Source organism: Rana temporaria, chromosome 3 (assembly GCF_905171775.1).
Source record: "Rana temporaria chromosome 3, aRanTem1.1, whole genome shotgun sequence".
Classification (NCBI taxonomy): domain Eukaryota; kingdom Metazoa; phylum Chordata; class Amphibia; order Anura; family Ranidae; genus Rana; species Rana temporaria.
The window spans coordinates 481,399,578-481,419,427 of NC_053491.1; the positions used below are offsets into that span (position 1 = coordinate 481,399,578).

Sequence of the window (19,850 nt, forward strand, 5' to 3'; positions counted from 1 at the left end):
TGTGACCCAGAGGAGAAGCCCGGGATAAAGAGCTCAGGCTGGACTTCTCCAATAAGCAATGTCTGTGCCAAGTGTGGAACATTTTATTTTTTTATTCTCATTTTCAAAATACTTGACATGAGAAACCGTGAAATCCAACGATATGGGAAAAAGTCAATCCACCCCCTTCACCAAATATATCCCTCTACTGCCCAACGTTGTAGTTCCTGGGTCTGTACACCTGCTGTGCCCATTATGAGGGGTTTCCACCATCCCTGTGCCGAGTTCCCACCATCCCTGTGCTGAGTTCCCAGGTCTGTACACCTGCTGTGCCCATTATGAGGGGTTCCCACCATCCCTGTGCTGAGATTCCGGGTCTGTACACCTGCTGTGCCCATTATGAGAGGTTCCCACCATCCCTGTGCTGAGTTCCCGGGTCTGTACACCCGCTGTGCCCATTATGAGGGGTTCCCACCATCCCTGTGCCGAGTTACCGGGTCTGTACACCTGCTGTGCCCATTATGAGGGGTTCCCACCATCCCTGTGCCGAGTTACCGGGTCTGTACACCTGCTGTGCCCATTATGAGGCGCTCCCATCATCCCTGTGCCGAGTTCCCGGGTCTGTACACCTGCTGTGCCCATTATGAGGCGCTCCTATCATCCCTGTGCCGAGTTCCCGGGTCTGTACACCCGCTGTGCCCATTATGAGGGGTTTCCACCATCCTTGTGCTGAGTTCCCAGGTCTGTACACCCGCTGTGCCCATTATGAGGGGTTCCCACCATCCCTGTGCTGAGTTCCCGGGTCTGTACACCCGCTGTGCCCATTATGAGGGGTTCCCACCATCCCTGTGCTGAGTTCCCGGGTCTGTACACCCGCTGTGCCCATTATGAGGGTTCCCACCATCCCTGTGCTGAGTTCCCGGGTCTGTACTCCTGCTGTGCCCATTATGAGGGGTTCCCACCATCCCTGTGCTGAATTTCTGGGTCTGTACACCTGCTGTGCCCATTATGAGGGGTTCCCACCATCCCTGTGCTGAGTTCCCGGGTCTGTACACCCGCTGTGCCCATTATGAGGGGTTCCCACCATCCCTGTGCTGAGTTCCTGGGTCTGTACACCTGCTGTGCCCATTATGAGGGGTTCCCACCATCCCTGTGCTGAGTTCCCGGGTCTGTACACCTGCTGTGCCCATTATGAGGGGTTCCCACCATCCCTGTGCTGAGTTCCCGGGTCTGTACACCTGCTGTGCCCATTATGAGGGGTTCCCACCATCCCTGTGCTGAGTTCCCAGGTCTGTACTCCTGCTGTGCCCATTATGAGGGGTTTCCACCATCCCTGTGCAGAGTTTCTGGGTCTGTACACCTGCTGTGCCCGTTATGAGGGGTTCCCACCATCCCTGTGCTGAGTTTACAGGTCTGGACACCTACTGTGCCCACTAGGGTTGCCACCTCATCCCTTTAAACCTGAACACATATTAATTACACAGGTTCTGTGGCTGATTAAACTCATTACTGCATTAAAATAGACTCGGAACCTGTGAAATTCATATGTGTTTAAAAGGGATGAGGTGGCAACCCTAGAGCCCAACATCCCCTTTGGATCATTCAGAAGTGATGGAGTCTACCCATAATATACTGGAAAGACAAGGACAGCCGATTGGTGATACAACCCATACACAGCACTTACCTTGCAGGTTGTTATGGAGAGTGGTGCGGTTGATTCCGGTGTACTCGCCAATAAACGTCACGTTCCCCCCGTGTCGGATAGTGATTTGGCGCGGCCCAACGGCCAAGAAACTTAGCAAGATGGACAAGAGGACCACAAAGACCAGAATGAAGATGAAGAAGGCAGCCTGGGAGTAAATGGACGCCCCAACCAGACAGATGGACAGACAGAGGAGGAGGACCACGCTGGCGTAGAGGTAGTTGTATCCGTACCCCTGTGGGAGCGAGCGCAGGGGGTTGGCGGGATCAGACGAGTCTGGGGGAAGATAACGGAGACAGAAGGCGTTATGGAGGAAACCAAAAAGGAAGAAAAAAGGCGTATGACAGGCTAGATCAGTGATGGTGAACCTCGACACCCCAGATGTTTTGGAACTACATTTCCCATGATGCTCAGCTACACTGCAGAGTGCATGAGCATCATGGGAAATGTAGTTCCAAAACATCTGGGGTGCCAAGGTTCCCCATTACTGGGCTAGAAGATAGGACTGACCTGTTCCGAAAATATCCAGCACACCCTCCACCAGGCCCAGAACGTAAACTCCGCAAGCGCACACATTGGCCAAGTAAAACATCAGACCAATACTACCGCCGAACTCCGGGCCCAGCGTACGCGAGATCATAACTGGAAGGTGGTTAAGGGACAACATCTCCAAGAGGCGACTACACAAAAAAATACAGTTACCTGAAACCTCAAGATTTAAAGTGCTGTATGACTACGAGCAGTCCCGGGACAAGGGCCAACCAGTGCCGGGACAAGGTCAACCAGTGCCGGGACAAGGTCAACCAGTGCCGGGACAAAGGTCAACCAGTGCCGGGACAAAGGTCAACCAGTGCCGGGACAAAGGTCAACCAGTGCCAGGACAAAGGTCAACCAGTGCCGGGACAAAGGTCAACCAGTGCCGGGACAAAGGTCAACCAGTGCCGGGACAAAGGTCAACCAGTGCCGGGACAAGGGTCAACCAGTGCCGGGACAAGGGTCAACCAGTGCTGGGACAAAGGTCAACCAGTGCCCAGGGCAAAGATGCCAAACGGAGCCCCCCCATTATATGCAAGCTTAGGGGGATCCTACTCCCAGCAGTCACCTGCTTGTCAATAGGAGGATTTTTTTTTTTTAAGAGTGGAGTCATTGCAAGAACTGTGCATGGTGGGAGACCTCTGAGGCAGAGAGGAGATAGAGCAATGCCTCCCGGCTCTCTACTGCTTTCCTCACTGCTCCTAGTGCTTGGCTGACAGGAGTAGTGATGTTGCGCTCACTACTCCTGTCAGGCATATAGTAAGAATGGCGGCGCCCCCATCTCTGCAATATACAACTACGCCCAGGGCACCTGTCCCTCCTGCCCACCCCTTGTCCCGGCTATGATTAAGAGTACTTTTCCATCCTGTGCTTTAACCACTTCCCATCCGTACTATAGCTGAATGACGGCTACAGCACGGATCTACTTTGCCGGGTGGCCGTCAATAGACGTCCTCTCTTTTGCGCGCCCACTTCAGGGCCCTGTGATCACTGAGTCACTGAGACTCGTCTGATCACAGATCCGAGTAAGGGGCCGATCCCGGCCCATTACCACGTGGTCAGCCAATGACAGCTGATTATGTGATGTAAAAAAAGCTTGGTAATCTATTTTTTCTCCTTAAGCCGACAGCGTGAGGAGAAAAAAAAGCCGATCACCGGCTTTTGTGCAAGGGACATCTGTGCCCACCAGTACTGCCTGCCAGTGCAAAAAGAGTGCCACCTATCAAGGCCCACCAGTGGTGCCAAACAGTGCCACCTAGCAGTGCTGCCTATCAGTCTCACCCATCAGTGCCCATCACTGCCACCCATCAGTCCCCACTGCCATCTATCAGTGCCACCTATCGGATGGCACTGAGAATTGGCACAGAGGTGAAACTGATGGGTGGCACTGAAGGGCATTGATAGGTGGCACTGAGAATTGGCACGGATGGGTGGCACTGAAAGGCATTGAGAGGTGGCACAGAGGTGAAACTGATGGGTGGCACTGAAGGGCATAGAGGTGGCACTGATGGGCATTGATAGTGCCACTTCTCAGTGCCACCTATCAAAGCCCTTCAGTGCTACCTCTGTGTCACCTCTGTGCCCACCAGTGCCGCCTATCAGTGCCCATCACAAAAAGAAAACTCTATTTGTGGGGGGAAAAAATGATAAAAAAAAAAAAAATGTATTTGGGTACAGTGTTGTATGACAGCGCAATTGTCATTCAAAGAGTCAGCGCTGAAAGCTGAAAATTGGTCTGGGCAGGAGTGGGGTTGAAGTGCCCAGTAAGCAAGTGGTTAAAAGTAGAATTAAAAAAAACAAAAAATGTTTTCATTTCGGATGGAGTATTATAGGATTAGAGCCCCTGTAAGGTTTTTAAACCCCATTCATACTTATGCGACTTGTCATACGACTTTGGACATTAAAATCGCATGACAAGTCGTACCCCATGTTTGCCAACGATACCCATTTATATACTGGATGCTCATGCACTACTTTGGTCCGACTTTCATGCAACTTGAGGGCCATAGAATTCAATGCTAACCCTCAAAAGTTGCATGAAAGTTGTACTTGAAAGCTTAAGTTCCCAGTGGGGAGATCGAATCTAACTTGGGTGGTAAAGCGAGGAGGAAACCAAAAAGGTACAACTACCCCCAGGACAGGAGTAGAGGCCATTAGGCTGGAGCTTTACTCTGAGTAAGAAGTGTAATCAAGATCGAGTGTCCTACAGCAGCCCATCACATTCAATGGCCATTCTTTTGCAATTTTCAGGGTTCAAATTTGTGGTAGACATTAACTGGAACCAATGGCAACACTAAGTCAACGTCATTTTTGATCGGCTTTCATTCTAATTTGGTCCTAGGTGGTTTTGGTGTTCCTGCCCACCCTGGGAGTTGTACCAGCTCTGTCCATGCCAAATTAAAGGTTTGGGTGTTCCTAAAATTCCTAAAGGCGGTCCCAGCTCAGTTCCTACCGACCCTGGGATGGTCTCAGTTGTGTGCCTGCTCTCTTAGGAGGTTTGAGTGTTCCTACCAACCCTGGGATGGCTTTAGATATGTTCCTGCCCACCTAGGGTGTTTGGTGTACCTACAAATCCTTAGAGTGGTTTCAGTTCTGTTCCTGCCCACTTTGGGATGGACTCGGCTCTGTTCCAACCCACCTAGGAGTTTTCATTGTACCTGCCCACCCTGGGATGGTCCCAGCTCTGTTGCTGTCCACCTAGGAGGTTTGGATGTCCCTGCCCACCTTGAGATGGTCTCAGCTTTGTTCCTGCCAACTTAGGTTTGGTGTTCCTACAAATCCCTAGGGTGGTTTCAGCTCTGTTCCTGCCCACCTTGGGATGGACTTGGCTCTGTTCCTACCCACCTAGTGAGTGAGAAACTTATTTAGCGCAACACATGCAAACTTAATCGCCTCAGGGCGCTTAGTATCCGTTCCCTACTGTCCTTTTGCCTTCAGAAAAGATGGGTTTTGATCTTTCTCCTGAAGGCCAGGTGATTCACCTCCATTTGGATGCTGGTTGGTAGAGCGTTCCATAGTCTAGGTCCTTGGACTGCAAATCTTCGTTCTCCTTTGGACTTGTATCTGGCTTTGGGTATCTGGAGTAGATTTTGGTCGGTGGATCGCAGAATGTGATTGGGGTTGTGATTTTTTAGTTTTTCGCATAGATATTGGGGGGCATTGCCTTGAATACACTTATGTGTCAGACAGAGTGCCTTAAAAGTGATTCTGTCTTTTACTGGCAACCAATGAAGGGATCTCAGTGAAGGTGAGATTGATTCCCAGGGTTTTTTCCCAGTCACGAGTCGAGCGGCCGTATTTTGAACGACTTGCAGACGAGAGATTTGGTATTTTGGGAGTCCGAGGTACAGGGCATTTGCATAGCCTAGGAGGTTTCCGGTGTACTTGCCCACTCTGGGATGGACCTAGTTCTGTTCATGCCAACCTTGGGATTGTCCCAGCTCTGTTCCTATCCACCTAGGAAGGTTGGGTGCTCCTGCCCACCTTGGAGTGATCCCAGCTCTGATCCTGCTCACCTAGGATGTTTGGATGTCCCTGTCCACCTTGTGATGGACTCAGCTCTGTTCCTGCCCACATAGGTTTTAGTGTTCCTGCCCAAGCTGGTCCAAGCTCAGATCCTACCCACCTATGTTTGAGTGCTCCTGCAAATCCTTAGGGTGGTTGCGGCTCTGTTCCTGCCCACCTAGGAGGTTTGGATGTTCCTGTCCAACTTGGGGTGGCCAGAACTCTGATCTTGCCTACATAGGAGGTTTGAGTGTTCCCTTAAAACCCTTAGGGTGGTCCTAGCTCTGTTCCTGCCCACTTAGGAGGTTTGGGTGTTTCTGCCTACTTTGGGATGGTCCCATCTCTGTTCCTACCGACCCTGGTATAGTCTCAGCTCTGTTCCTACCCACCTAAGGGGTTTGGTGTTCCTACAAATCCTTAGGGTGATTTTAGCTCTGTTCCTGCCCACCTTGGGATAGACCCAGCTCTGTTCCTATCCACCTAGGAAGGCTGGGTGCTCCTGCCCACCTTGGAGTGATCCCAGCTCTGATCCTGCTCATCTAGGAGGTTTGGGTGTGCCTGCCTAACTTGGGATGGTATCAGCTCTGTTCTTGCCCACCTAGGAAGTCTGGTTGTTCTTTTCCACATTGGGATGGTCCCAGGTCTGTTCCCACCCATCTTAGGGGAATAGTCCTTTAATAAGAGAAATGTTATAGATCTTTAGCAGTAGATTGTAGTATTGGATGTAGCAGTATTGGAAAAGCTGAATAAGCATTTTGTTACCAAAGCATCTTGGTGTCTTCAGTGTCTTTATTGCTCTACATATTGACCATGAAATCACCATTTCACACCCTCTGGTTTTTCACACGTTCCACAATTGTCACAATTCCTTTCCATGGTCTAGACATGTGTCATTGAGCTCATTTCTGATTTTACACTACATTTCCCTTCGTTTATCCCATAAATTACACGGATTCCACTGTATATGCAACGCTTATGTTTCCTTACTATGTCTTTGTCTGAGGAAAACTTCACCAAGAGAAGACTGGACGGGTTCCGAACTGTGTATTCTACATTGCTAGCAATCACTAAAAAGGATACAGTAAGCTCCGCCTCCTTGGACAGCGCCATTGGTGGAGATGGCACACACACTCAGCACTGTGAGCCAGATGATGGCGTATGCTACAAAGAGCATGAGGAGAGACTGCAAGAGACCAGCATGGCCAACCACGAATCCTGTGAGAGAGAAAGAAAAAAAAGTGTGAGAGAGGAATAGAAAACAATGTGCGCACACAAGAAAGAGAGCGTGAAGAGAAAAGAGAAAAAAAAAAAGAAGAAGGAGCACACACACACAAAAAAGGGAGAGAACGGGAGGTAGAGAGAAAGGAAAGATGAGAAAGTGCGCACAAGGAAGAGAGTGAATGTGAAGAAAAGAGCCTGTGAGGAATAGAGCACAAAGGAGGGAGAGAGCGCACACGTGGGCGAGGAAGGCAAGGAAGAGCGAGTTTGTGAGTGTGGGCGAGAGGAAAGGCGAGCATGGGCCAGGGCAAGAGGAAGCCAGGGGCATAGGAAAAGGCAAGCATGAGGAACACACACACGAGGTAGAGAGTAAGAGAGAGCGTGAAGAAGAGATTGTGCGCACCCGAGCAAGGGAGAGAGAGTGCGTGAGAGGGGAAGGGAGAATAAGAGCAAAAAAAAAAAAAAAAAGAAGGAGTGTGCACAAGAGAGCAAAAGAAAGCGAGCAAGAGAAGAAGAGTAAATGTGCGAGGAAGAGAGCACATGAGAAAGAGCGTGGGGGCGCAAAAGCGGGCAGGAAAGAACACAAGCGAGCGAGAGGAAGGGCGAGAGTGCGCGCGAGCGAGAGGAAGGGCGAGAGTGCGCGCGAGCGAGAGGAAGGGCGAGAGTGCGCGCGAGCGAGAGGAAGGGCGAGAGTGCGCGCGAGCGAGAGGAAGGGCGAGAGTGCGCGCGAGCGAGAGGAAGGGCGAGAGTGCGCGCGAGCGAGAGGAAGGGCGAGAGTGCGCGCGAGCGAGAGGAAGGGCGAGAGTGCGCGCGAGCGAGAGGAAGGGCGAGCGAGAGGAAGGGCGAGAGTGCGCGCGAGCGAGAGGAAGGGCGAGAGTGTGCGCGAGCGAGAGGAAGGGCGAGAACAAGAGTGCTTGAGTGAGGAAGAGAGAGCAAGAGATAAGGTGTGGGGAACGATAGCACGAGTGAGCAAGCAAGACAAAGCAAGGAAGTAAAAGAGAGTACGAGGAAGAAAGAGCATGAACAAGAAAGCTTGAGCGAGGAAGAGAGAGATAAGGTGCGAGCGGGAGAAAGAAAAAGAGCGCGGATTCGCTTATGCGTGGAAGAGAGCGATGAGAAAGAGAGGAGCGATAAAAGTGAAAGAGAAAAGTGCGAGCAAGAGCAAATAAGCAGAAGCAAGGAAGGGAGAGAGAAAGCATGAGGAAGAGTGCTTGAACGAGGAAGAGAGAGATTATGAGGAAGAGAGAGCGAGAGATAAGGTACAAGCAAGAGAAAGGGTGAGAGGAAGAGCGGAAGAAGGAAATCAAAGAAGTGAGCGGGGAAGGATGAGTACGAGGAAGAGAGTGAGAGAGGAAGGGGTCAAGCAAGTGCGGACGAGGAAGAGCATGAGCGAGTGAGGAAAAGAGAGAACATATGCGGGAGAGGGGGAGGGGCACATGAGCAAGGAAGAGTAAAAAACAGAGGGAGAGCGCATTACAGCGAGTCAAATCTTATCACACATAGACAGATAATAATAGTCACTATTTTTTGCAGCGCTTTACCGTCATTTTTGCTGAGCTTTTTGGCAGCTAGAGGCGCAATTTTAACCCCCGCTAGTTGCCGAAAAAGGGTTAAAAAGGTGCCTGCAAAGCGCTGCTTTGCCAGCTCTTCAGCGGCGCTGCCCATTGGTTTTATTAGGCAGGGGGTATACCCCGCCGCTCCTACAGCACCTCAAAGATGCTGCTTGCAGGACTGTTTGTCGACGTCCTGCCAGCGCACCGCTCCAGTGTGAAAGCACTCAGGCTTTGACACTTTACAGGCAATTTGCCGCCACTATTTTTAGCGCTGTAGCGCCTCAGTGTGAAAGCAGCCTAAATTCACAGACGGGAAATATTTTACCGGCCAAAGGATTTCTTTTTCTGTCCAGTCAGTTTTATGATCCAGACAGGCAACGCGGTCAGGTCTTTGACAGTGCACTGCGAGGGGGAATGCGCGACAGTGCACTGCGAGGGGGAATGCGCGACAGTGCACTGCGAGGGGGGAATGCGTGACAGTGCACTGCGAGGGGGGAATGCGTGACAGTGCACTGCGTTAGAATAACCAAAATTAATTGTAAGCCTTTTGTTTGCTCCTTCAATGTATTTTAGTGGATTTCTAGTGAAAGTGGAGTTGGGCTTTACCAATATCAGTGTGTACGGGGGGGGGGGGGGGCACAGATATGGCTAGACAGACAACTGACTTCTATCTGACCAGAGTGGTGTGTTATCAGACACGAGGCTTTATCAGGCAGACTTAAACCTCTAACAGACGTATACAAAGACTTATCACTGAGTACAGAGTCTTATCAGATGGGCACTTCTAACCGTCTACAGATTTAAAGCTGCACTCCGAGAGAAGTAAATAGTATAAAGAGGCGTGAGCGCACGTGTACGTGTTACAGTATCTCCAGGATCCTTGTCTGTAGGGCCAGGAGAGCATGACCCATCCTGTCCATCTGCAGTGTGTCATGGGCACAGGCACCAGCTCGTGGATCTTTGTCTATGGCTGGTCACCTGCATGTGCCTTAGCATGCCTTAGTGGGCACACAGTTGTGCGTGGCTCCGATACTGGGCATGCTCTCTGGGACTGGAAGGTATTTAATCATCTTCCCTTACGGTAACCAGTGCTGTGCCTTCTCGGCAGCTACCTTATGCTTCAAAATTCTGGCTGGTGTTGCGGTTCCCATTGCCAAACCAGATTGCCCAATTCTGCTCAGTACCTGTTGCTGACTCTGCCTGATGGCCGTGAATGTTGTTCCCCTGCCTGTCTTGACCTCTGTCTGGACGCCAACCATTTTCTTGCCTGCCGCTTGTCTTGACCTCAACCTACACACTGACCAGTCTCGTTTTCTGACTCACTCAACCTCTGCTTGGAATCCAACCAACCATTCTCTTGCCTGCTTTGACCTCTGTCTAGACAGCAACCATTCTCTTGCCTGCCTCAACCTCGGCCTGGACTCTGGCCATTCTCTTGCCTGCCTCAACCTCAGCCTGGACGCTGGCCATTCTCTTGCCTGCCTCAACCTCGGCCTGGACTCTGGCCATTCTCTTGCCTGCCACAACCTCGGCCTGGACGCTGGCCATTCTCTTGCCTGCCACAACCTCGGCCTGGACGCTGGCCATTCTCTTGCCTGCCACAACCTCGGCCTGGACGCTGGCCATTCTCTTGCCTGCCACAACCTCGGCCTGGACGCTGGCCATTCTCTTGCCTGCCTCAACCTCGGCCTGGACTCTGGCCATTCTCTTGCCTGCCTCAACCTTGGCCTGGACGCTGGCCATTCTCTTGCCTGCCTCAACCTCGGCCTGGACGCTGGCCATTCTCTTGCCTGCCTCAACCTCGGCCTGGACGATGGCCATTCTCTTGCCTGGAAACCAACTATTCTCTTCTATGTTTTCAGCTTCAACCTTGGCTTCAGCCTATGCCTGGATTCCAATCATTATCTTGCCTGAATCAACCTCTGCCTGGACACCAACCATTCTCTTGAATGTTGTCAGCCTCCACATCTGCCCAGACTCCAGCTATTCTCTTGCCATCCTCAACCCCTGCCTGGACTCCAGCCATTTTCTTGCCTGCCTCCACCCCTGCCCAGACTCCAGCTGTCCTCTTACCTGCCTGCACCTCTTGGCTGCCTCAACCTCTGCCCAGACTCCAGCCATTTTCTTGCCTGCCTCCACCTCTGCCCGGACTCCTAACTGCTCTCTTGCCTGCTGTCTATTTTGACCTCAGCTTAAAAAAACTCTGACCCCCTGTCATATCACACCATTTTCTCCATGTCCAGTCCCAGTAACCCCTTGGTAGGGCTATCATGAGGGCCACAGCCTGTTATCAGCTTGCAGCAAAGTAGCCTCAGGACTACTAGGGTCAATGGCCCATTAATCCTTCTGGGGTCCTCTGATGAAAACCAAGCTGTTATTTAGACCTTGTGCGTTGGGTGAGCCCACATCACCTGCCAAAGTAGACTCTATGGAGTGTGGTGGGGCACAGCATGAGCTAGATCAGTTTACCAGGGAAAACCCAGAGATCACACCAGATTTCCTAATCTGCCCAATGGATCTCAAACAGGTCATCTTATGTCTATGGGGGACCTCAGCAGACAGAAAATCATTTTCATCGAACGGACACACAGACGAGACAGACGCAGCTCTCACCGATTCGCATGAAGACGACAATGCTGAACATGGAGAGGACAGTCGGCACGACCACCCCAAAGAAAGTGGAAAGCTTGCGGGGAGCGGGTCCGGTCCCCACCATGGTGACATCTCCATCGCAGAGGGCGGAGTCTGGAGGACCGAGGGCCCCGTCTGACACACTGAAGAGCCGATAGTGTAAGAGAGGAGAGTTCTCCGAGGTCATCACTGGGGGGAAGATAGTGGTAAGGTTTAGTATCAATGTATCTCTATATTATACAAGGTCCAATCACTCCTTCCACGTTGTGTACACCCAATAATATACACCTCATACATCCCACATTATAATATACACCCCATACATACAATAATATACACCCCATACATCCAATAATATACACCCCCACAATATATACCCCGCTTTTTTTTTGAAAAGCCTATGGCGTGTGAACACACCCAAAAACTCCACCCGGTGCAGAAAAAATGTGCACACACATAAAGAGTGTTCACAAAAACGTGCAGACGGGTGCAACGTCAAGTGGTCCTCCTGTGAAGAGGGACCCAAACCCTGATCCCACGGGGCGTTAGGCTCCAGACGGGGACTGAGGTACTGTGGTCCGAGCAACCGAAGCCGACACGGACCCAACTTCCTCACAATTCTAGCACTAGTCCTCCTCTGTAAGGCTCGGTTCAGAATCTTTGATTGAACTCGGCCCTAAAAACGGAGCCAAAGACGCACAGTGCGCGTCGCAGACGCCCCGGAGATATGTGAACTGGCTCCATAGAGAGACCTGGTCACATTCTCCTGCTATGCGAATTGGATGCAGAGAAACCCATATCTAATTTGCATAGGTGTGAACCCAGCCTAACTGTAAACCTCTAAAACAAAAACAAAAAAATTAAAAGCGTTGCCTATGGAGGTTTTTAAGTACTAAAATTTGGCGCCATTCCACAAGTGTGTGCAATTTTAAAGCTTGACATGTTAGATATCCATTTACTCGGCGTAACATAATTTTTATTGGACAGTTTGGGCCAATGGTGCTTTACCATTGGTCCGAGGTTCCAAGCTGTCCATTGAGCTCAGTGCCTCTGATAAGAAGTGAGGAGAGGCCCTGTGATCTCATCCTCTCAGTCTGCTGCAAACAGTGTGTCAGCTTGTATTTAAACTGGCCGCTCTGTATGTAGCTTCTGACAGGCTGTTCAAGGAGCCACCTTATCTCCAGGAACCATAGATAGGAGCCCCCATATCTGTGAGAACCATAGATGAAAGGAGCCCCGTATCGCCGGAACAATAGATGATAGGGGCCCCCCATATCTCCAGAACCATAGATGACAGGAGCCCCCATATCTCGGGAACCATAGAGGATACGAGCCCCCGTATCTCGGGAACCATAGAGGATACGAGCCCCTGTATCTCGGGAACCATAGATGACAGGAGCCCCCGTATCTCGGGAACCATAGAGGATAGGAGCCCCCATATCTCGGGAACCATAGATGACAGGAGCCCCCTTATCTCGGGAACCATAGATGACAGGAGCCCCCTTATCTCGGGAACCATAGATGACAGGAGCCCCCTTATCTCGGGAACCATAGAGGATAGGAGCCCCCATATCTCCGAAACCATAGATAGGAGCCCCCATATCTCCAGAACCATAGATGACAGGAGCCCCCTTATCTCGAGGACCATAGATGACAGGAGCCCCCTTATCTCCAGAACCATAGATGACAGGAGCCCCCATATCTCGGGAACCATAGATGACAGGAGCCCCCATATCTCGGGAACCATAGCTGACAGGAGCCCCCATATCTCGGGAACCATAGCTGACAGGAGCCCCCGTATCTCGGGAACCATAGCTGACAGGAGCCCCCGTATCTCGGGAACCATAGCTGACAGGAGCCCCCGTATCTCGGGAACCATAGCTGACAGGAGCCCCCGTATCTCGGGAACCATAGATGACAGGAGCCCCCGTATCTCGGGAACCATAGATGACAGGAGCCCCCGTATCTCGGGAACCATAGATGACAGGAGCCCCCGTATCTCGGGAACCGTAGATGACAGGAGCCCCCGTATCTCGGGAACCGTAGAGGATGGGAGCCCCCGTATCTCGGGAACCATAGATGACAGGAGCCCCCGTATCTCGGAACCATAGATGACAGGAGCCCCCGTATCTCGGGAACCATAGATGACAGGAGCCCCCTTATCTCGGGAACCATAGAGGATAGGAGCCCCCATATCTCCGAAACCATAGATAGGAGCCCCCATATCTCCAGAACCATATATGACAGGAGCCCCCATAGATGATACGAGCCCCCATATCTCGGGAACCATAGATCACAGGAGCCCCCGTATCTCGGGAGCCATAGATGACAGGAGCCCCCGTATCTCGGGAACCATAGATGACAGGAGCCCCTGTATCTCGGAAACCATAGATGACAGGAGCCCCCGTATCTCGGGAACCATAGCTGACAGGAGCCCCCGTATCTCGGAAACCATAGATTACAGGAGCCCCCGTATCTAGGAAACCATAGATGACAGGAGCCCCCGTATCTAGGAAACCATAGATGACAGGAGCCCCCGTATCTCGGGAACCATAGAGGATAGGAGCCCCCATATCTCCGAAACCATAGATAGGAGCTCCCATATCTCGGGAACCATAGATGACAGGAGCCCCCTTATCTCGGGAACCATAGATGATAGGAGCCCCCATATCTCCGAAACCATAGATAGGAGCCCCCATATCTCGGGAACCATAGAGGATAGGAGCCCCCATATCTCGGGAACCATAGAGGATAGGAGCCCCCCTTATCTCCAGGACCATAGAGGATAGGAGCCCCCTTATCTCCGGAACCATAGATAGGAGCCCCCATATCTCGGGAACCATAGATAGGAGCCCCCATATCTCCGGAACCATAGATGATGTTTATACATGGCAGGTGAGGCTCTGCTCCACCTGCCTCCCCTGACTGCTCATAATATACACCCCATCCATTATCCCACAGTGTACACCATATAATATACACCCCATCCATTATCCCACAGTGTACACCATATAATATACACCCCATCCATTATCCCCCAGTGTACACCATATAATATACACAACATCCATCCCACAATATAATATCCCAAAACTTACACCCCATCCATCCATCATATAACATATACCCTATCCATCCCACAATATACACCATACAATATACACACCATCCATCCCACAATATAATATACATCCCAAAATTTGCACCCCATCATATACACCCCATAATATACACCATATAATATACACACCATCCATCCCACAATATAATAATATACATCACAGAATTTAAACCCCATCCATCCATCAAATAATATACGGTATACCATATAAATATACACCCCATATACACCCCATAATACATCCATCATATAATATACACCCCATACATCCAACAATATACTATACATCCAAAAATTTACACCTCATCCATCCATCATATAATATACCCTATACATCCCACAATATACACCATATGAAATGTACACCCTATAATACATCCATCACATAATATACACCCCCATCCATCCCACAATATACACCATATAATACACACAGCATACAATATACATCAAATGTTAAACACCTCATCCATCGCACAGGTTACACCATATAATACATACACAGCATACACTATACACCATATAATATACACCCCACAATATACATCACATGTTATACACCCCATCCATCCCACAATATACACTATATAACATGTACACCCCATAATACATCCATAACATAATATATATCCCCATCCATCATATAATATACTGTACATCACATAATATACACCCCCATACAATCATAATATATCATATAATATACACCCCATCTCTCACACACTATGGGGGAGATGTACTAAGCGAATGTACACACAGTCTGGTATAGCGGTCTATGATAAGCAATCAGCTTCTAACTTCAGCTTGTTAAATTCAGCTTTGACAATAAAACCTGGAAGCTGATTGGTTTCTATGTAGATCTTTCACCCTCCAGTTTTAGTAAATCTCCCCCAATACATCCTATTGTAATCCCAGCGTACATCACACAATATAATATACACCCCACATTATAATATACAATGTATACTTCCTATATACACACACTGCATCCTGAGCGGTGACATCCAATGTACACACACCCAACTCTGTGCTTCTCCCCCCTCCTCCTCTTCCTGGTCAGCTGACTGATCACATGACCCGCCCTCCCATTATATCTGCTGAGCCATACAAAGACTCCATTCACTGAGATACAATGTATAACCCGGAGAGAAACAATGTATCCTCCTCTCTACACAACGTGATACAATGTATCCCCCGCGTCCTCCTCTCTACACAACGTGATACAATGTATCCTCCTCTCTACACAACGTGATACAATGTATCCTCCTCTCTACACAACGTGATACAATGCATCCCCCGCGTCCTCCTCTCTACACAACATGATACAATGTATCCTCCTCGTCCTCCTCTCTACACAACATGATACAATGTATCCCCCGCGTCCTCCTCTCTACACAACGTGATACAATGCATCCTCCTCTCTACACAACGTAATACAATGTATCCTCCTCTCTACACAACGTGATACAATGTATCCCCCGCGTCCTCCTCTCTACACAACGTGATACAATGCATCCTCCTCTCTACACAACGTAATACAATGTATCCTCCTCTCTACACAACGTGATACAATGTATCCTCCTCTCTACACAACGTGATACAATGTATCCTCCTCTCTACACAACGTGATACAATGTATCCTCCTCTCTACACAACGTGATACAATGTATCCTCCTCTCTACACAACGTGATACAATGCATCCTCCTCTCTACACAACGTGATACAATGTATCCTCCTCTCTACACAACGTGATACAATGTATCCTCCTCTCTACACAACGTGATACAATGCATCCTCCTCTCTACACAACGTGATACAATGTATCCTCCTCTCTACACAACGTGATACAATGTATCCTCCGCGTCCTCCTCTCTACACAACGTGATACAATGTATCCTCCGCGTCCTCCTCTCTACACAACGTGATACAATGCATCCTCCTCTCTACACAACGTGATACAATGTATCCTCCTCTCTACACAACGTGATACAATGTATCCTCCTCTCTACACAACGTGATACAATGCATCCTCCTCTCTACACAACGTAATACAATGTATCCTCCTCTCTACACAACGTGATACAATGTATCCTCCTCTCTACACAACGTGATACAATGTATCCTCCTCTCTACACAACGTGATACAATGTATCCTCCTCTCTACACAACGTGATACAATGCATCCTCCTCTCTACACAACGTGATACAATGTATCCTCCTCTCTACACAACGTGATACAATGCATCCTCCTCTCTACACAACGTGATACAATGTATCCTCCTCTCTACACAACGTGATACAATGTATCCTCCGCGTCCTCCTCTCTACACAACGTGATACAATGTATCCTCCGCGTCCTCCTCTCTACACAACGTGATACAATGTATCCTCCGCGTCCTCCTCTCTACACAACGTGATACAATGCATCCTCCTCTCTACACAACGTGATACAATGTATCCTCCGCATCCTCCTCTCTACACAACGTGATACAATGTATCCTCCGCGTCCTCCTCTCTACACAACGTGATACAATGTATCCTCCTCTCTACACAACGTGATACAATGTATCCTCCTCTCTACACAACGTGATACAATGTATCCTCCTCTCTACACAACGTAATACAATGTATCCTCCTCTCTACACAACGTGATACAATGTATCCTCCTCTCTACACAACGTAATACAATGTATCCTCCTCTCTACACAACGTGATACAATGTATCCTCCTCTCTACACAACGTGATACAATGTATCCTCCTCTCTACACAACGTGATACAATGTATCCTCCTCTCTACACAACGTGATACAATGCATCCTCCTCTCTACACAACGTGATACAATGTATCCTCCTCTCTACACAACGTGATACAATGTATCCTCCTCTCTACACAACGTGATACAATGCATCCTCCTCTCTACACAACGTGATACAATGTATCCTCCTCTCTACACAACGTGATACAATGTATCCTCCGCGTCCTCCTCTCTACACAACGTGATACAATGTATCCTCCGCGTCCTCCTCTCTACACAACGTGATACAATGCATCCTCCTCTCTACACAACGTGATACAATGTATCCTCCTCTCTACACAACGTGATACAATGTATCCTCCTCTCTACACAACGTGATACAATGCATCCTCCTCTCTACACAACGTAATACAATGTATCCTCCTCTCTACACAACGTGATACAATGTATCCTCCTCTCTACACAACGTGATACAATGTATCCTCCTCTCTACACAACGTGATACAATGTATCCTCCTCTCTACACAACGTGATACAATGCATCCTCCTCTCTACACAACGTGATACAATGCATCCTCCTCTCTACACAACGTGATACAATGTATCCTCCTCTCTACACAACGTGATACAATGCATCCTCCTCTCTACACAACGTGATACAATGTATCCTCCGCGTCCTCCTCTCTACACAATGTGATACAATGTATCCTCCTCTCTACACAACGTGATACAATGCATCCTCCTCTCTACACAACGTGATACAATGTATCCCCCGCATCCTCCTCTCTACACAACGTGATACAATGTATCCCCCGCATCCTCCTCTCTACACAACGTGATACAATGTATCCTCCGCGTCCTCCTCTCTACACAACGTGATACAATGTATCCCCCGCGTCCTCCTCTCTACACAACATGATACAATGTATCCCCCTCTCTACACAATGTGATACAATGTATCCCCCGCATCCTCCTCTCTACACAACGTGATACAATGTATCCTCCGCATCCTCCTCTCTACACAACGTGATACAATGTATCCTCCGCGTCCTCCTCTCTACACAACGTGATACAATGTATCCTCCTCTCTACACAACGTGATACAATGTATCCTCCTCTCTACACAACGTGATACAATGTATCCTCCACTCTACACAACGTAATACAATGTATCCTCCTCTCTACACAACGTGATACAATGTATCCTCCGCGTCCTCCTCTCTACACAACATGATACAATGTATCCTCCTCTCTACACAACATGATACAATGTATCCTCCTCTCTACACAACATGATACAATGTATCCTCCTCTCTACACAACGTGATACAATGTATCCTCTGCATCCTCCTCTCTACACAACGTGATACAATGTATCCTCCTCTCTACACAACGTGATACAATGTATCCCCCGCGTCCTCTCTACACAACGTGATACAATGTATCCCCCGCGTCCTCCTCTCTACACAACGTGATACAATGTATCCCCCGCGTCCTCCTCTCTATACAACGTGATACAATGTATCCTCCTCTCTACACAACGTGATACAATGTATCCCCCGCGTCCTCCTCTCTACACAACGTGATACAATGTATCCTCCGCATCCTCCTCTCTACACAACGTGATACAATGTATCCTCCGCATCCTCCTCTCTACACAACGTGATACAATGTATCCTCCGCATCCTCCTCTCTACACAAAATGATACAATGTATCCTCCTCTCTACACAACATGATACAATATATCCCCCGCGTCCTCCTCTCTACACAACGTATCCTCCGCGTCCTCCTCTCTACACAACATGATACAATGTATCCTCCTCTCTACACAACATGATACAATGTATCCTCCTCTCTACACAACGTGATACAATGTATCCTCCGCATCCTCCTCTCTACACAACATGATACAATGTATCCTCCTCTCTACACAACGTGATACAATGTATCCCCCTCTCTACACAACGTGATACAATGTATCCTCCTCTCTACACAACGTGATACAATGTATCCTCCTCTCTACACAACGTGATACAATGTATCCCCCTCTCTACACAACGTGATACAATGTATCCCCCTCTCTACACAACGTGATACAATGTATCCCCCGCGTCCTCCTCTCTACACAACGTGATACAATGTATCCTCCTCTCTACACAACGTGATACAATGTATCCCCCTCTCTACACAACATGATACAATGTATCCTCCGCGTCCTCCTCTCTACACAACGTGATACAATGTATCCCCCTCTCTACACAACATGATACAATGTATCCTCCGCGTCCTCCTCTCTACACAACGTGATACAATGTATCCTCCTCTCTACACAACGTGATACAATGTATCCCCCGCGTCCTCCTCTCTATACAACGTGATACAATGTATCCCCCGCGTCCTCCTCTCTACACAACGTGATACAATGTATCCCCCGCGTCCTCCTCTCTACACAACGTGATACAATGTATCCTCCTCTCTACACAACGTGATACAATGTATCCCCCGCGTCCTCCTCTCTATACAACGTGATACAATGTATCCCCCGCGTCCTCCTCTCTACACAACGTGATACAATGTATCCTCCGCATCCTCCTCTCTACACAACGTGATACAATGTATCCTCCGCATCCTCCTCTCTACACAACGTGATACAATGTATCCTCCGCATCCTCCTCTCTACACAACGTGATACAATGTATCCTCCGCATCCTCCTCTCTACACAACGTGATACAATGTATCCTCCGCATCCTCCTCTCTACACAAAATGATACAATGTATCCCCCGCGTCCTCCTCTCTACACAACATGATACAATATATCCCCCGCGTCCTCCTCTCTACACAACGTGA

At 49.2% G+C, this 19,850-nt stretch overlaps 1 protein-coding gene across 1 annotated transcript in view; it reads right to left on the bottom strand.

Annotated features, from left to right (window-relative positions):
- Window positions 1-15,318, bottom strand: part of SLC12A9 (solute carrier family 12 member 9) — a 55,555-nt gene extending 40,237 nt beyond the window's left edge. Inside the window, exons 1-5 of the mRNA XM_040347017.1 lie at window positions 15,225-15,318; window positions 11,104-11,310; window positions 6,800-6,934; window positions 2,192-2,323; window positions 1,664-1,957 (exon numbers count right to left, since the gene is read on the bottom strand). Coding sequence (XP_040202951.1) covers window positions 1,664-1,957; window positions 2,192-2,323; window positions 6,800-6,934; window positions 11,104-11,310; window positions 15,225-15,246 — 790 coding nt within the window. The 5' untranslated portion in view covers window positions 15,247-15,318. The remainder of the gene's footprint in view (window positions 1-1,663; window positions 1,958-2,191; window positions 2,324-6,799; window positions 6,935-11,103; window positions 11,311-15,224) is intronic.
- Window positions 15,319-19,850: the final 4,532 nt, after the last annotated feature.